Source organism: Osmerus eperlanus, chromosome 7 (genome assembly GCF_963692335.1).
Source record: "Osmerus eperlanus chromosome 7, fOsmEpe2.1, whole genome shotgun sequence".
Lineage (NCBI taxonomy): Eukaryota > Metazoa > Chordata > Actinopteri > Osmeriformes > Osmeridae > Osmerus > Osmerus eperlanus.
In genome coordinates, this window is record NC_085024.1 from 10,442,837 (window position 1) to 10,462,292 (window position 19,456).

A 19,456-nucleotide genomic window follows, 5' to 3' on the forward strand; every position below is an offset into this window, starting at 1 on the left:
CAATAATGACATGTAGATGGTAGAAAACAAGCCTGTGCGAAACGTTGGGGCTGTAATTGACAAAGGCACTGGCAGCAAAGTTAAAGCACCGCTCCTACATTTCTTGTTAGGCCCTGTCTAATAACAGGGTACAGCTGGCAGCGATGTAGGAAACCCATGAACTTCCTTTGTACTATATGTCCTCACTGTTACTCCGTATTCATATGTTATGCCATAACGGAAGTTAGGCTACTGACTAAAATCAGAGAACCTGTCAGAGCCTGTTTATATTAGACATTCTCTGTTAGTGTTGTTACTTACAGGAAATATTGTATTCGTTATCAGTTGTAGTAGTTATGTGAATAGACGTTTCTCTGACCATCTTGCAAACAGCAAAATCAAAGGTTTGTCAGACTTTTCCTTAGTCTTTTTCTTGTTGCGAGAATGTCACATAATATAAATACACTGCTGCACAGAAAAGCATACGTGACACAACATAAATTGTTTGTTATATATTGAGATTGTGTTTTTGATAGAAACGATGCCTTGCTTATAGGCCTACAACATTGTGGTCTTCTCGAGTTGGAAAAGCTAGCTAGTATATTACAGTTGAACACTGCCGAAGTGTTTCGAGGAATGCTATCTAAACAGTGGCGAAAATCTGCTATCAAATTTGGGGGGGACAATTATATGAAATTCTCAAGAGCAATTCCTGAAGGGGCCACAACATTACTGCTGTAACACAGAGCCTACATTGTAATATGTTAAATGTATATTATTAATATTATTTAAATTTCCTTGTGTTTACAGCGATTTATTGGGGGGGACAAATCCTATTTTTCCCAGGATGGGGGGGTCGTGTCCCCCCCGGGATTTCCGCCTATGTCTCCTAAATGTGTCGTCTTTTCCCCCCCAGATGATTAAACAGTTGAGAGAGCTTATTTTCTTCGCTGTCCTCCCCTACCTACTTGTTAAACAATGTGACTGCAACCTACACCGAGTGAAACCCTTCTCACATGTAGCCAAGGAGATAGCCCGCTATGCAGACGTGGCCAAAAGCATCATAGACTTGGCTGTCAATGGCAAAGCTCAGAACCGCTCTTACAACCGGCTGGCAGACTTCACAGATACCGTGGGGAACCGTGTTAGTGGATCACAGAACCTGGACCTGGCCATCAAGTATGTGTATAACGGCCTGCATAAAGATGGGCTGGACAATGTTCACTTAGAACCGGCAAAGATCCCTCACTGGGTGAGGGGGAAGGAGAGCGCCGTGATGCTACTGCCAAGGAATCACACCCTTGCCATCCTAGGGCTGGGCAGCAGTGTGGGCACGCCAGTAGGAGGTAAAGCCACGCTACATACACAAGTGCTATATGTCTCCCTCTACCAACCCCAACACCCGGCTAAGCACCTCCCCAGATCACTGCTGAACATTTGATGGTTTCATTGTCAGCTCTCAAGTGTGAAGACAAGATATATAGGTTATGCTATTCTCATTGAGTGTTGTCTGATGGGTCACAGGGGTGATAGCTGAAAGAATAGCGCTTGTTGACTCCTTGAGGCCTTGAACTAACCTGACGTCACCAGATGGTTCATAACACAACCATCTGGGAAGTCGTCCTTGGAAACTGTTTGGAGAAGGGCAGGTACTTGCAACACCTTTGCAGGTGATTGGATGAAAGACCTGTCTATCACAGACTAATTTCAACCATGCCCGCAGCTGCCTTCCTCATAGGAAGCTGATTTGTGCCCGAACAAAAGTGGTTTGGACCAGACAAATAACTTTAAGCTTGGATGGATTGGATAGGTGGATGGATTCTCGCGTGGTCATGATCTCACAAATCCAGCTTTCACGCAAGATGAGACTTGAACTGTGTCTATAGATAGAACTATGTTGGCTATAGATGGAACACAAGCCTATGGTGACACTATTAGCAGCTACTAGAAAACATGTTTCCTAAACATTCTGGCTGTTGCTGGACTGGGGCCCCTCATCCTTTCTCTGGTCAGGCATCCAGGCGGAGGTGCTGGTGGTGGAGTCGTTCGAGGAACTGGAGAGGAGGGCAGGAGAGGCGGAAGGGAAGATTGTGGTGTTCAACCAGCCGTTCGTCAGCTATGGGGAGACTGTTGAGTACCGGGAGCTGGGGGCCAGCAAAGCTGCCAGGGTGGGAGCAGTGGCCTCCCTTATCAGGTCCATCACCCCCCTCTCCATCAACAGGTGGGCACCGCCATCTAATCCCATCCACCTCAGGATCGGTCTGTGCGATTTACTGATTGGTATTTGTCAAACCCAGGGCTTGTGTCTAGCAACAAGCTTATTTCGACTCTGGGATCAGATTTCACTTTTTGAAGGAGCTTGAATTTACTGGTTCCAGATCAGATATGATGCTTGTATATACTCATGAGCCCCTGTGATGCTGTTGTAGTCAGTGTTTGAATTTAGGGGGAAGTTGGTGGAGCTGGTAGCTTTGGGAGTTCCGTGTTAGTAGTGTAACTTTCATGCCTTTTCGTGTCCGTCAGCCCTCATACAGGCTGGCAGGACTACGAGGTGGGGGTGAGGAGGATCCCCACGGCCTGCATCACGGTAGAGGACGCCCAGATGATGGGCAGGATGGCCCGCAGAGGCCAGAAGATCTTGGTCCACCTCAGCATGGAGGCTCACACCCTGCCTGATGCTGACTCCTTCAACACCGTGGCTGAGATCAAGGGCAAGGAGCACTCTGAACAGGTACATGCGCAAGGTGGGGGTGTAAGGCAGGGCTTGAGAAAGGGGGGGGGGTGCATTCGTTTTCAAGTTCCCCTCATTGCAATGTGCAATTCGGGGCGAGGCTCAATATGGGCGATGCGCAACGTTGATAAATCAATGACGGGCTCAACGTAGCTTCAATGTGGACGAGGCTAAACGTTTTGATTGACCAATAACAGTTGACTTGAGGCGGAGGTAACATTCTCCAACGTCAATACTGCCTGACGTTAAACGGTACTACCTGTCCATCTCAGTAACTTTGTTGTTTCAGGACTTGGTTTTACGATCCTGGTTTTTACGATTCTTCAGTTTTCGTTTAAGGAGCGACAGTAAGCTATAATTAGCTTTTAGCTATTTCCGAGTTTCGATGCTATAGGTGACGAGTTGCATGTTATAGTCATGTTGAATAAAGCAATAACTAGCCTATGAATAGGCTACTGTGTGGTTAGGAAACCTATATGTCCAGAAAGGAAAGACTCAGAAAGGATGTTAAAATAGTCAGCAAGACAAGTTCTGCCAAAAGACTGTATGTCATTGTCTTGCAACTATGCAACAGAATACTTAAAATTCATATTCCACACACTCACCATTAGCTTAACACTTAAAATGTCATTAGTATATAGTTCAGTATTCCATAACTGAGCCAGAGCAAAGTAGGCTAGTTTTTAACTCGGTTGGAGCGGAATGTCTTCTTCTTTTGAGTTAATAGCAGATTGCAATGGAGCGCATTGTCTCGTTTGAGAATGTTACCTCCGCCTCAAGTCAATTGTCAATTAGTCAATCAAAACATTGAGCCTCGCCCACATAGAGGCCTCGCCCCGAATTGCACATTGCAATGAGGGACTTCTCTTCGTTTTCCGAGTAGTTGGTGTTGAAGAACCCAATGCAGAACAGTACAAATGTCGCTTATGGGTGCACTCCTTCTGTTGGAAAATCCTTCCAGGTGGCTACCACATATAGCTGTCTGGCATACACCGTTATTATTCACTGTGCAAAATAGTACAAAATAAAATAAACTGGAATGAGTAGGTGTCCAAACCTTTGACTGGTGCTCGATATTGATTGTGTGGGAACACTCCTCTTCACGTGGCGTTGTGTGTGTGACCTTGTATGTAGTCAGGGCAGCATGGGCACCATTGCCCCCACCCTCCTCCAATGATCCTATTAGAGAGCCAGCCTGGTATTGGAATGTCAATCAAACTTTTCTTTTTCTCTCTCTCTCTGGAGGACAGACAGCAACAAATGAGCCCAGCCAGCCCACTCCATACCCTGGTCATTATAAATGTGCTCAGACCTCCAGCCGTGCGTGCCCACACAGGTCCTCATTAGCCACCTAGCGCCAGGCCACTGCGCAAGATCTGACACCACTGTCACTGCGCTGGTGTGTGCTCGAGTCCAACCTCGGCCCGTTGCTGTCACTCCTAGTGCTAGTTTGTACTCTGCTGTAGCTGTTCGTCTGTTGGAAGGAGAATCTGTTGATGTTGTTGTGGTGCTATGCACCGTGGGGTTTATACTGCCAAAATGAAATTATTTATGTGGATGTATGTCTTTGCAATGGAAAGATCTACCAAGGGCTATCAAATGAGGCTCAATGCAGCTTGGATCTAACCCTCCAGATGCTTCCATACTGCTGTTGGTGGGCTCTTAGACCCTTGAAATATAGCACATATTTAGAGGAAGACTTGTGTTGTGATTTGGAATAGTATTGTAAACTTTGTTCATTCTGCCCCAATATACATTTACTTAATTTGATTAATTTAGGAGACCCTTTCACCTGAAGTGACGTAGGCCGTAGGCCTTGCAGCATATACAGTTAGGTCCATAAATATTTGGACATTGACACAATTTTCATCATTTTGGCTTTGTATACCACCACAATGGATTTGAAATGAAACAATCAAGATGTGCTTTAAGTGCAGACTTTCAGCTTTAATTTCAGGGTATTTACATCCAAATCAGGTGAACGGTGTAGGAATTACAACACATTTTATATGTGCCCCCCCCCCCTTTTTAAGGGACCAAAAATTATTGGACAAACTAACATAATCATAAATCTAATTGTCACTTTTAATACTTGGTTGCAAATCCTTTGCAGTCAATGACAGCCTGAAGTCTGGAACCCATAGACATCACCAGACGCTGGGTTTCGTCCCTGGTGATGCTCTGCCAGGCCTCTACTGCAACTGTCTTCAGTTCCTGCTTGTTCTTGGGGCATGTTCCCTTCAGTTTTGTCTTTAGCAAGTGAAATGCATGCTCAATTGGATTTAGGTCAGGTGATTGACTTGGCCATTGCAGAACATTCCACTTCTTTGCCTTAAAAAACTCTTTGGTTGCTTTCGCAGTATGCTTCGGGTCATTGTCCATCTGCACTGTGAAGCGCCGTCCTATGAGTTCTGAAGCATTTGGCTGAATCTGAGCAGATAATATTGCCAGAAACACTTCAGAATTCATCCTACTGCTTTTGTCAGCAGTCACATCATCGATAAATACAAGGGAACCAGTTCCATTGGCAGCCATACATGCCCACGCCATAACACTACCTCCACCATGCTTCACTGATGAGGTGGTATGCTTTGGATCATGAGCAGTTCCTTCCCTTCTCCATACTCTTCTCTTCCCATCATTCAGGTACAAGTTGATCTTGGTCTCATCTGTCCATAGGATGTTGTTCCAGAACTGTACAGGGTCTTTTAGATGTTTTTTGGCAAACTCTAATCTGGTCTTCCTGTTTTTGAGACTCACCAATGGTTTACATCTTGTGGTGAACCCTCTGTATTTACTCTGGTGAAGTCTTCTCTTAATTTTTGACTTTGACACAGATACGCCTACCTCCTGGAGAGTGTTCTTGATCTGGCCAACTGTTGTGAAGGGGTTTTTCTTCACCAGGGAAAGAATTCTTCTGTCATCCACCACAGTTGTTTTCCGTGGTCTTCCAGGTCTTTTGGTGTTGCTGAGCTCACCAGTGCGTTCTTTCATTTTAAGAATGTACCAAACAGTTGATTTGGCCACACCTAATGTTTTTGCTATCTCTCTGATAGGTTTGTTTTGATTTTTCAGCCTAACGATGGCTTGCTTCACTGATGGTGACAGCTCTTTGGACTTCATATTGAGAGTTGACAGCAACAGATTCCAAACACAAATACCATACTTGAAATGAACTCTAGACCTTTTATCTACTCCTTGTCAATGAAATAACGAACTCCCATGAGGGAATAACATACACCTGGCCATGGAACAGCTGAGCAGCCAATTGTCCAATTACTTTTGGTCCCTTAAAAAGGGGGGGGCCACATATAAAATGTATTGTAATTCCTACACCGTTCTCCTGATTTGGATGTAAATACCCTGAAATTAAAGCTGAAAGTCTGCACTTAAAGCACATCTTGATTGTTTCATTTCAAATCCATTGTGGTGGTATACAGAGCCAAAATGATGAAAATTGTGTCAATGTCCAAATATTTATGGACCTAACTGTAATTAAGGACCAGAAGTGCACAGTTCTAACAGCATTTCAGTGGTTAGTGCCAAGGAACGGTTTTGTATTTAATATTTCAAGCGGTATGTATACATACTGTACATACACATCTGCAACCCTAGATTGTCAGGTTCAACTTAGTATCAACACTTAAGTCACAAATCAGTTGTTCCAGCGTGTTCAGTTGGGATCACGCTGTAACCGTCTGTGGAGATACCCCCCCCCCCCCCCCCTTCACCAGTCAGCCTCGTGGGTGATGTCATGTGGAAAGATTGCTCCATCCCTCTGCTGACTGCTGCTTCCCACAGCTGTTTGCTCTGTGCCCTGCTCTGATGTCATCAGGAAGTGTGAATCCGAGAGCCTGGGATATTGTTTCGACACTTGAAAGTGACACGATTCGGACAACTGTCCGGGTTATCAACCTCCTCTTCCTTTATTGCCCTGACCTGTGACCTCTACGGGTCATCAAGGGATGACTTGCAGATAACTACAGCCCAATACAGTTTGTGTGAATGGAGGTTATTTACTTGAGTTGGTATTGTAACACATTTTAATTAGATGTACTCTCAAATGAGATGGTTAGTCCGTGGCACATTCAAAACCATTCTAAATCCAACTTTTCTTATGTCAACAATAGGGAAAAAGTTTGAAGTACCAGCATTAGGATTACCCTGGTGGAGGTTGTATTTGACAAAATAGTTTTATATATTGAATCTATGAAATGCCTTGGACTATTTCTCAAGGACGAATACGCTTACTTCCAAATGCTCTTGTTGAACTTGTTTTACATGTAAGTAGCATTCCAGTGTCTCATCTATTGAAAATCTGAGGCAAGTGAGGCAAGTGCCTCAGCTGTAAGATGAAACTGGCATCCCTCTTTGTGTCGTCATAAGTAAAGCAAACTCATTTAGTGCTTTTAATTGTCTTCACCAGCGTTGATGTCACCTCGACAAGCAATTTAATCTTTCTTTTTCTTTCCATACAAATTGACAATGTTGGAGACAGCCATGAGACGTCTAGATAAAGCGGCCCTTTTGTTAAATCAAAAGTTTCAGTGCTTCTTGAGCCTTACTGTAAGCTGATTGGAACATTCTGACAGTTAATCAATCCGTGAGTGAGTCACATCAGCGCTGAACTGGGCGTCACTCTGCGCTACCGCGCCGTGGGCTGCTGTTGCTAGGGCAGGCGTGTGTTGACTTGCTGTTGAGTTGAGTGACAGCTTCCTGTCTTGGCTGACTCATCAAGTGACTTGTTCGGGGAGTGTGCCTGTCATGTGGCCTGCCCGTGGCAGTAATTGGTGTCACGAGCAAAAGATTTTTAAAGAACATATGAATGAAGGCTGATGTTTCCTCAGATCAGTACAGTCCTGGGTTGCCTAGTAAGAAACAAGCTTATGTGTCGAGGCCACTGTAAAATCTTAAGGATGAAATCTTCACAATGACAGGCAATTACGCCCTTTTTCTCTAGAAGAATATGAGCTGTTGTAAGGGTAGGGTTGGTTTCCTTCTGTCTTGGCTTTCGTGAATTGGTGGTCAGGTTTAGCTGTACCGCTGTTATACAGTGGCATGAGGACTGAGCCCAGTTTCCCTGCTGGCTTTCAAACGACAAGTTCTTCTGGATCAAAGTGGTGGCATTTGCGGGCGGGCAGGGCTGGGGAGGAATCAATCAATCAAACGATGCGTGATAGATGGCATCACCCACCTGTACTCCAAACCTCCTTGGCTCTCCCATCCTGGCGCAAATACACACACAAACACACACACAAGCTCTCTCCAGCCACACTCCCATTCATCCCCCCCCCCCCCCCCCCACACACACACACACACTTCACTGTTGTCATTAAGAGCTGGTGGAAAACAAAGGCAGAGGGATCAGCTTCAGCTTCACTTCTTCTACGGTCCATTCATCATCCATGTGCAGTGTGCCCCCCCCCTCTTGATCTTTGTTTCCATGTCCTCCCTCTGTTCCCCTACGTCTCCTACTGTATAACCGACCTCACTCAGTTTGACAGGCTACCTTCAGTGTGTCAGATCCCCCTACGGCAACTTCCCCCTGTCAGTCAAGAAGCTTTTGTCTTTTGTCTCTGGAAAGAAAATCACTCTGCAGTTTGAAGGGAGGCAGCCATTCTTGCGGCGACGCCATATTCTAGGAAAGGGGACAATTATCAGAGCGATGTCAAAGGCGTTCATCTTCTGAGTGACTGCTTAATTGATGCCGTTTTATTTCTAGAAATGTAAGGTGGATGGGGGAGGAGGAGGGAAGGATGAGGGTGTGGGGGGGTGTTGGCTAGGCTAGGCTGGCCTGTTTCTATGATCCTACTGGTAGAAAGGTAGGATAGTTATTACAAAATGGACGCTCCGGGGCATATTTTGGTAGCAGTCAAAGGTTGTCTCGGTTGTGATTCTGTGATTTGTACCTCCAAGTGTTTTATGCAGTAAATCTTTCTGAACAAGATGATTTTGTGGTAGCTGATTGTCTGTGTGTGTGGGGGGGACCCAAATGGAAGTCAGTGATTCTAGACAAGAGATTATCTGCGTGGAGATCAACATGAAATCCACCATGTCTGTTTGTCCAGTCAACCGTGTTTGTGTGCGTGTGTGTGTCGGTTTATGAACCAACAGAACCTTGAGACTGAAAGGTATTTTCTCACTCTTCAGTCAGCCAGCCAATTGGCTGTCTTGTCTCTGTAGCAAGACAATGTCAGTGCAGTCACATCAAATAAATCCCCTTCTGTAAAACCGATGGGAAGCAAGTGTTATATCCACAGAATGACGAGCTGACACATAAATTACTTTTAGGAATTTGAAGCGTGGAACAGTCAGATGTGCTGGACCTTGCCAGACATGCCTGACAGCATCTCCTCATTCCACAAATCTGTAATTCAGGACTTTATCGGCTCGTCTGAGGGGGGAAATGGTGCTGTTCACACCAGTATGCAGAGTGTCAAGGTATCTGTGTTTCAGTATTCTGTGTTCAAGTTGGATTGAACTGGTGTTGGACACAAATATTCCTCAGTCTACTCCAGTACCGCTGTAAAAATGCCACGTTCTATTACATACAAGCACAAAGTACGTCTTAATGTGATTGTGTGATCATGAGATGGGGTCTGCAGCTGCAAGGAGCGGGTCTTGTGCTTCTAATTCCTCTGGCCCAGACCTCTCGTTTATCATCTGCCACAGGAAATGAAACATGCACAACCAGTGGCCTCATATCCTGTCGGAACATAATCCAGTGTTATGTTCTGGAGCTTTTGATTTAGCTAGATCCAGATAATTGCAGTTATTCCAACCTCAAAACCTTGCATGGAAGCAGCTTTGGTATGTGAAATGGGTTATCTCTTTAACAGTAGGCTCCATTATTACTAATTATAGATGTAGGTTTCTAGCCTAAAGAATAAAAAAAGAACACCTTTTCACTCAAATGCAACAAAAAAATTACATGTTTTGAAAGTTGAAGTGGTATATATTTTGGTCCACGGTACTTACACCAACGAATGTAATTAAGCCTTAAATATTCAAAATCCTTAAATTCATATCCTTACCACATTTGAGATTTTTGTTGTAGAGTTAATGTATTGTCATGGATTGTGATTTGGTATCATGGTCCTAAAATGTAAAGCTGGTAGTAGTAGTAGTATCATAAAAATAAAATAAAAACAACATTCAGCTAGTACATGTTGATTAGGGATTTTAATTTACACTTGTTTTTTTACTGTAGCTTTTTTTTTAACCCTTGTGTTATCTTCGGGTCATTCTGACCCATCAGTCATTGTGACCCACCGTCGTATTGCGACAAATTTACCGCATACAAAAACAAAGTGAAGCATTTTCTTTTAACCGTTGGGCTGTCTCAGACTCCCCACATTGCAAAGGTTAAAAGAAAATTATTTGTATTTGTTTTTGTATCGGATAAACACAACGATGGTTCGTTATGAAACTTTGGGTCATGTGACCCGAAGGCAGCACAAGACACTTGCCTTGTTTGCAGGGCCTTTCAGAAGTGAAGCCTCAATTAGGAAATGATTCATGCAAATGGCCTCACGCGTCAGCTGTTTACTAGGAGTAATTCTCCAAATGCAAGTTTCAACAGCCATGCTTTGGTGTCCATCCCGCTCAGCAAATGTGTCAAACATTTGCTGGATGGCCATGAACCTAGAGATGCGTACTAAGGGATATAGGAGAGGTGAAGTTGTAAAGCTCCATTTACTTGTTTCTCAAGGCTTTAATAGAAACACTTCAAGATCTTGGCAGCCTCTATCTGAAAACTATCATCATACATTTCCCTCAAAGTGCAGCATGAAAAGGGATGAGTCTAACGTCCGTTTAATGTTGAACTCAACTTTCAGCCAGCTCTGGATTTCGGGACCACAACCCTCCCTCGAAGGATCTTGTGTTTTTCATTAAGTCCTCCTCTGTTTCCCTGGCTCCTGGGACCCATTTTCTTCATCTCTATCAACAGATCTACCTCTTAGTGGGCTTCGATGATTCCTATTTATGGCTACCTGCAATGCTGTGCGGTTGAATGGGCGGCCATGTTGTGGTTCAGTGGGAGAGTGTTTATTGATGTGGAATGGTGTTGGGCACTGCGGCCAGTGTGTTGTGCAGATGTGTGAATTGTGAAGAGACCCGGGTAGGACTAGGAGACAGAGTTGGGTATAGGTATGGGAACTGGTAAAGAGATTTCTGGGCTGGAGATGGGTTTGGTGAAAGCTTAATGTTCCAAATAGTTCCATGGCTGTTTGGGAATGGTGAATATGGGATATTATCAGCTTTCCCCTTTGTGTAAGTAGGCATGAATAGGAATCGGAAGATGGTTGAAGTGTGAAAGACTGGTCGGAATTTGTTTTCTTTTTGGTGACATCGGCTTTGAAGGCGCCTTTCAAGTCAAGTGTTATTTTTCTGCATGCTGTGTATTGTTGGCATGGTAACTAAGCCAACTTTGAGGAACTGTGAAAAACATCAAATGAAATGCAAGTCATGGATGTGATATTTGGTGTTTGATTTCACGCTCCAGTCCCAGAGGTCACTTCTGGAGGATGATGGCAAACCCATCACATGGTTTTCGGTCTCTTTTCACAGATCCAAATAACAGCCCTAGATGGTTTAGAAAGGCCATTCAGAAGACCTTAAAACGTCAGAATTCATTAATTTCAATATGCTCTTAATGTAAATCTATTTCACAGTATTCGGAGGCAGACTGCTTGGTAGGATAAGCTAAAAGGCTCTATTTTTACCACATGTCACACAGAGCAGTAGGAGGTCTGCTGGGGCATTTTCAGTCAGTTCAAAGCTGCCTAACCCCAGTAGACCTCTCTGTCTCTGTCTCTCTGTCTCTGTCTCTCCCCTGCTGTGTACTCTCTTTTCCCTGCTGGGCCAACAGCACGCATCTCAACGTCTGTTTCCTAAAGTATTCTTTACCAAAGTTTTCTATTAAACTTTTTATAATCCAACATTTTGGTCTTTGCTTCCGTTATACAAACCATATGTAAACCATATGTAGGCGGACATGCAGTTTCTCTGTTAACGGACCAACGCTCCTCCCTGCCTGTAGGTGGTGCTGCTGAGTGGCCACCTGGACAGCTGGGACGTGGGGCAGGGGGCCATGGACGACGGGGGTGGCGCTATGATCACCTGGGAGGCCCTGTCTCTGATCAAGGACCTGGGTGAGAGCAGATAGTCGACCTGCATTGACCAAGTGTTCAGTGTCGGTTGCAGTTGTTGCTGACCCTCTTGCGTGCGTGCGTGCGCGTGCGTGTGTGTGTGTGTGTAGGACTGCATCCCAGGAGGACCTTGAGGGCTGTGTTGTGGACAGGAGAGGAGCAGGGAGGGGTGGGTGCTGCCCAGTACTTCCAGCAACACAAGGTAACTGTAGCAGTCAGGACAGCCCCCTTAGCCCAGACGCTACTGGAATGCTATCCTGTCATTATGCATGCTACTTAATGTGTTGTTGTTTTTTTTTGTTTTTTAACACACACATATTCAACTCAATGCCAGTCATTATATTGAAGAAGCCCTGGAGTTATACCTGTCTCATCCCCTATGAAAGGGATGTTATCAATACACTGGAAAAAATACATTGTCTACAATATGCCAGACATTGTGCCTAAGAACAGTAGTTTTTTCATGGGTAGTGAAAACTAAACTAAAAATCCCCCGGTGACCAAGATTTCCATGTAAGTGAACAGCAAACCTGGCAGCATGACACGAGTATCTGGGTTGTTAGTGTTGTAAGCCGGCTTAATTAGCGTAAATTGTCTTTCTCCCTCTTCTTTTCTGCATTTCCAGGCGAACATCTCCAACTTTGACCTGGTGATGGAGTCAGACATGGGCACGTTTGCCCCACTGGGGCTGCAGTTCTCCGGCAACGCCCGCGCCAGGGCGGTGATGAGAGAGGTGATGAACCTGCTGCAGCCCATCAACACCACCGCCTTGGAGGATCACGGAGAGGGAACCGACATCTACATGTGGATGGACGCCGGCGTGCCTGGTGGGTCTTGTTCTGTGTGTGTGTGTGTGTGTGTGTGTGTGTGTGTGTGTGTGTGTGTGTGTGTGTGTGTGTGTGTGTGTGTGACCCTGCAAGCCGCCCACACACACGTACACATGGTGTCTGAGTCTCAAGCTGGTTAACCAGCAGAAGAGCCAGGTCTCTTCCAGACAGTGTGTCACACTTCCTCAATTAGCAGTTCAGTTTCTCGTGGTAACTGCGTTTATTTCTGTGGAAGTTGCTAAACATGGGTTCTTGGATATTAGAAGTGAAAATTGCTTCATTCATGGTAACGAGACAGGAATGTAATGTTTGGTAAATATGAAGAGGAACAAAGAATGTATAAAAGAGAACTCAACATCATGTATATTTCGTTGACCGTTTTGGACATTTGTTATGGCAGCAGAATTTAGTATCTGGCCTACTCTGCAATGTAAACAATTATAGGAGCTTTAACACAAACCAACTAGAATGCTACTCTGCTCTGACTCATTAAAATGGTTTTAATCCAAGAACGAAGGTGAAGATAATTAAGACCAAGGCTAATTAGGAACCAGTAGGGAGGAGGGTATTTTCAACAATCCTTCAGTATAATAATAGATTCCAGCGCTGGCAAATTTAATTCAAACTTCAAGTTTCGAAACAAGTCCTAGCTTTTGGTTAGAAAAAAAACTGGTTGATAAAGAACTGGGTGGAGTGGGTTTGAAAGTGAATGACCTAACTTAGAGAAAAACTCAAGAAGAGTAGTATGAGCTGGACCCTTAACCGCACCGTTCAAATCCTGTAACCACATGAATCCCCCCACCCAGCTAAGGAAACCCCCTTCCTTTCTCCCCCTCGTTCATGCAGGCGCCACGCACCTTAACCCTAACACCCACCGGCTCTGTGCTCCAGAAAGTGTAGCGTGGAGTACGACCGTCATCATTAAGGCTAATTGTTACGATTAAAACTACTGACCCAAGACCTGTTTGGTTGTGGTGGCTCCAAGGTGGCCTGCCGTATATGTAAATGTATTGACAACATCTTCTGTTCAAGTTGGTTTGTTTCAGTTGTTGTTTAGTACGAGCGAGAGCCGCTGAAGGGGATGCAGGAGTTGTGCGCTCAGCAGACCGCTAAACCCCGGTCCTAACGGCTACCAGATGCAGTCCCTCCGCCCCGGATCCCAGGGCCCCTCTTTGTGTTTGCGTTTGTCTCACAGTTTCCATCACAAGTTGAAACACAAACGTAATGGATCCATAATGAGCCCAAGGATTTACTTTGTAAACAGTATGAGAAGCGAGGATAGGGAACGTGATTACAGTGCAGAAAGGCTAGGGGGGGGGGGGGAGTGCACACACACTCTTGCCTCCTTTTCATGCCTTTTCGATCTCATCCCTCTTCTTCTCTGCCCAGGCGCCAGCCTACACACCGCCAACAGGAAGTACTTCTGGTTCCACCACAGCGAGGGCGACACCATGAGTGTCCAAGACCCCCTGGAGATGAACCTGTGTTCGGCGCTGTGGGCCGTGGTGGCGTTTGTGGTGGCAGACTTGGAGGACATGCTGCCCAGGTAGCAGAGCGACCGAGGGGCCTCCAACCTCCAGGAACAACTTGATCCAAAATGACCTCTCCAGCTATCAGGAATGATAAACAATGACCTGTATTTGTAACCTACATATTGCACTTTTTCTAAGCTGTTGAATTTACACAATTATTTTTGTGCACAAGTAAATTCAGATTTACATTAATCGCTGTAAAAAATTTAAAAAACCTCACGGGTGTCCTTCAGATTGTTGATACTGTACTCATACTGTAAGACCAAACAGAATGAATGGTATTGGATATGGTGTGTTCTTAATGTTAGTCTATTTTCTTTTATAATAAATCCTTTCAGTAGCTTATAATTTAATGCATTCTCAATTGAAGTGTCAGTTGTACATAATTATACACCTGGTGTGAAATGTGAATGTAATTGTAGCCATTAAGATTCAAAATGTAGAGCCTAACTGTTGCTGCAACACAACACTTAGTTATTGCATCAACCCATAAGGTAACAGAATGACTGCTTTTGAGGTGTGAATAAACATCTTGTACCTTGTGTGAAAGTACCCTGGATATGTTTTGCTTAAAATGTGCTACTCTGTACTGTAGATGCTGTACTTTCTCCAGCAAACTTTAAAGACGGTTAAGACTGCCGAAGACATTACATCTATTGTCTTACACCCCCCCCTCCTTCCCCATCACACGCGCACACGCACAGACAAGACGTCATTACTGGAAGCAGGTGTGTTTTGCTTGCGTTTCTTCCATGGAAGATAACATGCGTATCAGCAGTCCGACATCAGTTCCGACATGGAGGTAAACATCCACTCCTGCCCTCTATCTCCCAGCTCCTCCACTTTTGTCAACCCTTAGATGTCCTGCCAGCCGCTGACCTGCGGGTCACTCAAGAAGACGAGGACTCGTCTCTGGATCCTCCTGTGAAGATAAACATGCCTGGCCACAGTCCAGCCTTGTATAGCATTGCAAATTGGTTGTGTGTGATTGAACCCACACTATGAACTATTGTTCTGTACTGTTCATTACCTCAGAGAAAAGGGAACGTTAACCTGCCTCAGGCTTGACCATTTAGATCCGACACTGACAACTCAAGTAGGTTTCCCAAAGATGGGGAATCTGTAGCCCACTTCAACCCTGTCGTGCAACAAGTAGTTCATAAAAACATGTCTAACACATTTCGTCAATTAAAATGTCAAGTATTAAAAGTAACATATTCTATCTACAATATCTAAAGTCAGTTTGTGCAAAATGTACTAAATATAAGAATAAAAAGGTCATTGTTAGTGTCAGCAGTTGAGATGTGGAGAAAAATTAAGCTAGTTTTACTAGCTGTGATGACTGGCAAGCCACTCCTAAAAAAGTTAACATACCTCAGGGCTTTCCCTAAATCAAACTCAGGGCTTTCACCAGTTCCTAACTCGGTGTTCCCGACAGAGCATTCTGTAGCAAGTCACACTGTTCTCCCTGAGCCTGGGGGAGGGACGTTCCCTGCAACAGGAAGTACAAGGATGTGTGGGACCGCAGTCTGTACATGTCAGCACAAGTCAGTAGATGACGTCAGTGTTTGTCAGCGTTGGTGAATGTGGAAACCCAGACATTGGTGCAACCTCAGACAGGTCGGGGTGACTCAGACACCGGCTTTATCACTGGGTGATGCGTACTGTCAATGAATGTTCTGTGGGAGTGAGGTTAGGAGGACCCTAATCCTGCCTCCCCCTAGCTCTCGATACAGTCACTGATCTGTCAAGCCTGGATTGATGACAGCTGTGGACGGAAGCACATGTTTTTCATTTATCCAAACATGTTAGATCTGAGATTACTTCAGGGAGTGAAGGATGGAATTCGGGGCCCTTTGCCTTCTGGGTTACTTTACTTTCCATAACCAAAACATTATGAGGGATGTTATTTTACTACTCCTTCAATCACTTAAAAGTTGGCCTCTAACCTCTAAGGCGAGTCTTTCTTCCTGATTTGACTTTTTTTCTTTTGAACACTAGATGTGCCTGAAAGCGAGAAAGAATAGACAGAAAATGCCTGAAAGGAAACAACACAGGCTAGGACGCACCTGAAGTGAATCAGGGCGCAGGGAAAGATCTGGAATGTCTTTGAAGAAAGGCAGGCTCCTGGCCATACAACGTATTATGAGGAAATCTTACCCCCCATTCAGAGATGAAACCGGATCGGTCCAGGCCTGACTTCAACAATACCTCCATGGAGCTGATGGGTGGAGGTGAGAGGAGGCTGCTGTTCTCCCATCGGGGCGAGCGGTGGTCCCCTGCTGGCTGGAATGGAGAACGGCTTTGGGAATGGCCTCAGAGAGATCAGGATTAGAAAAGACAGTTTTCACATGTACATCAGCCACCTTCATTATTAGACAGTGAAGTTTGCTGACAACCCCACCTATGAATTGAGATTTAAGAAATGTAATCTATACCCCTCAACCAAATAGACCAGCGACACATTCCTTAGGTGCGTTTGCTTTATGTCTGTCTGGAGAGTAAATTCTGACCAATGACCATGTGACATACATGATGAGTCATGATAAGTGATGGTACCACAGAGAGAAAGAGGAGATGCCAGCAACAGTGATGTAACCGGTCTGCAAGACCGAAATGAGTAGATCACTGTCAATTCGGGCACATGGTCAAGAGGGTATTACGGATAAATCCGGCAAAACCCTGACAAGGTTTTACATCATTCTGGTTAGAAAGCATAGCAGCACAAGCATCTGGAACTAGGATACACTAGGTATCCTAACGGAGGTATTGCGGTCCACTCAGAAATATAGTAAGATCCATTTATGTCCATGAGCTTGAGGTGAAACAGAGAAGGAGCAGGGCTGTGCGGAATGCTCATGACAGAAATGGTCAGACACTTACCATGGGATTGAGGTTTGCAGAATGTTTCAACGGTTGTCGACCGGCGTGCCTCAGGACTCATTACGGCACCACCGCTAACTGTTAGTGGCTCACGTTCACAGGGCACAGCAGAGAATGCTCTGTGAGAACGCTCGAGGAGAATAGGAGAAAGAAAAGGAGAAGGTTGCTTGGGAGGTGGTATGGGGCTGTAGAGAGAACTTTTCTTCAACCCTTCCATGTGCAGGTCAGAGCATCTGTGGCTGGTTTGATTGTGTGTGTGTGTGTGTCCTGAACAGGGCTGCCAGATTGCTCTCTCATCAATGGAGGGTCATCACCCAAGAGCTGGGCCACAACCAGCAGCCTCAGCTGTTTCTAGACCTGCAGCACTTTCACAGGAGGGGGAAGTGTGAGTGTGTGTGTGAGAGGGAGGGAGAGAGAGAGAGAGAGAGAGAGAGAGAGAGAGAGAGAGAGAGAGAGAGAGAGAGAGAGAGAGAGAGAGAGAGAGAGAGAGAGAGATGAGGGATGAGGAAAAGATCAAACAATGTCTACAGCCAACCTTGAATACTGATGATTGACCGTGCTCCCCAGTCAAGTCATTTCTGCTGCCATAACAACTCCATGATGTGTTTTCGAGCCTGTGCTCTTGCTGTGTTGGGCTGCTAACAAGAGAGAAAGTGTAGCATTAGTTCCCTCCTGTCTCCTAGCTTGCTAAACACACTCAAATGTTTCCTCGAAACAGGGACACAAGGTTTAGGGTTTTTTGTATCTTTGTTATCTTGTAACATGTTTTTTGAAATAAGAAAAGCTATTAAAAGAGGGATGGAGAGAGAAAAAGGAAGAAAAAAAGGGCATGTGAGGAGGATTCAAATGACAATGATTCTGCAGTAGTGGAACAGGGATGCAGAAGGACATTAAAGCCCAGCATTAAAAACTAAGCCAATATCAAGTCTGAATCTCTTTTTCTCTTTCAAGTAATCACGGAAACGTCGGAAATAAAACTGACAATAGTGCACATACTATTATTCAGATCAGTCAGGCACATATCAGATCCGTCAGACAACCTGTCTGATTTCCCGTGTAGTAAGCAGAACTAAGTGTGATGCATCTAAAACAATTGACATTCAAGGCTGTCATGTTCAGGGGCTGTTTAATGCGTAACAACGAAATACGATTATAATGTTGTTTTCTTGTGGTTTTTTTGTTTTTGTCTCGTTAACCTGGTTTCACTCTGTATCTGGTCTTTGGCAATTTGGCTGGAAATTGCTTGTTTCCACAAGATACTGCACAAATCTCCCACACAAAAACAACACTGCATCTCAAAATGTTTAATCCAGCCAGGGAGAGACGTGATTCTTTATTGGCCTTTAATCTCTAATCTTCTTTATGGTAATAACCGTGAAATCTTTAGATCGTCCTGAGCTAAAGCATTTTATATGATAATGATCTCTGACTCATCGCTTTCTCTCCCTTTCCTCTTCTTTCTCCCCTTCTGCAGTATTTTCATTAACAGGCACCCGTCTTCTCTTGTATGTACTGTCTGCTTTCTTTACAATGTGTGTTTTTAATCATCCAACGGAATCTCGTTTCGCCAGGTTCCACCTCCTGTAATTGGACTTTGCCTCTGTACAGAACTGGAGGTATCAGCAGTTTAGTGTTTGATCTTTGTTCTCATCACTTTTGCGCCTTCTCTTTTCTCAATACAGGTTGTTTACCGCCATCTAGTGGACGCATGCTGACATTTTTGCTCCTGTTGATGCGAAATACGTATTTCTTTGTGCGCAAATTTAGCAAATAAAAAAATAAAATCATTCATTTATTACATGATTTGAGAGCTTGGCATTAACAGGGAAACAATGCCTCACTGTATGTTAAATTGTTAGTGCATAGATAGGCCTGTGTATATTGCCCTGTGATTTAGCCCTGTGTTTTACCCTGTGTACAACCCTGTACATTTTGGGTGATTGTATATTTGTTTTTATGTATTTGTATTCTGTATTTTGTATTCCAATTTCCTCGTCTTGCCTGCTGCAAACTGTTATTTCCCCTTTGGGATCGATAAAGTACTCGGCACTATTGTGACTACAGCTAAATAATTGAACAGTCAGTATATTGAATATTAATTCAACAAGGATTAGAACAATATGGAACCCCCCCCCCCCAAATAAATGAACATGAAAAACAAGAACTACTAAAATAAGAAACAAGTCAAATCAGTGTGTGTGTTCAGTGAGCAGGTTAGCCTACAGAGGGAATCTGCATTCAGCCCCAGGGACCATGTCTGTCTGTAAGCAGAGTACAGGGACCAACCAAGCCGCCAAATAGGTGAAAGAGCAGTGGTTTTGTCAACAGTCCCAGCATGGCGGCTAGGCTACA

The 19,456-nt window shown here is 44.5% G+C and overlaps 1 protein-coding gene across 1 annotated transcript; it reads left to right on the plus strand.

Annotated features, from left to right (window-relative positions):
- The first annotated feature begins 179 nt into the window (after nucleotides 1–179).
- LOC134023001 (carboxypeptidase Q-like) lies at nucleotides 180–14,763 on the plus strand. Its single transcript, XM_062464775.1, has 8 exons — nucleotides 180–383; nucleotides 896–1,325; nucleotides 1,993–2,200; nucleotides 2,503–2,710; nucleotides 11,754–11,865; nucleotides 11,973–12,064; nucleotides 12,488–12,689; nucleotides 14,079–14,763. The coding sequence occupies exons 2-8, from the start codon at nucleotides 896–898 to the stop codon at nucleotides 14,237–14,239; spliced, it is 1,413 nt and encodes a 470-aa protein (XP_062320759.1). The 5' UTR covers nucleotides 180–383; the 3' UTR covers nucleotides 14,240–14,763.
- The last annotated feature ends 4,693 nt before the right edge of the window (nucleotides 14,764–19,456 follow it).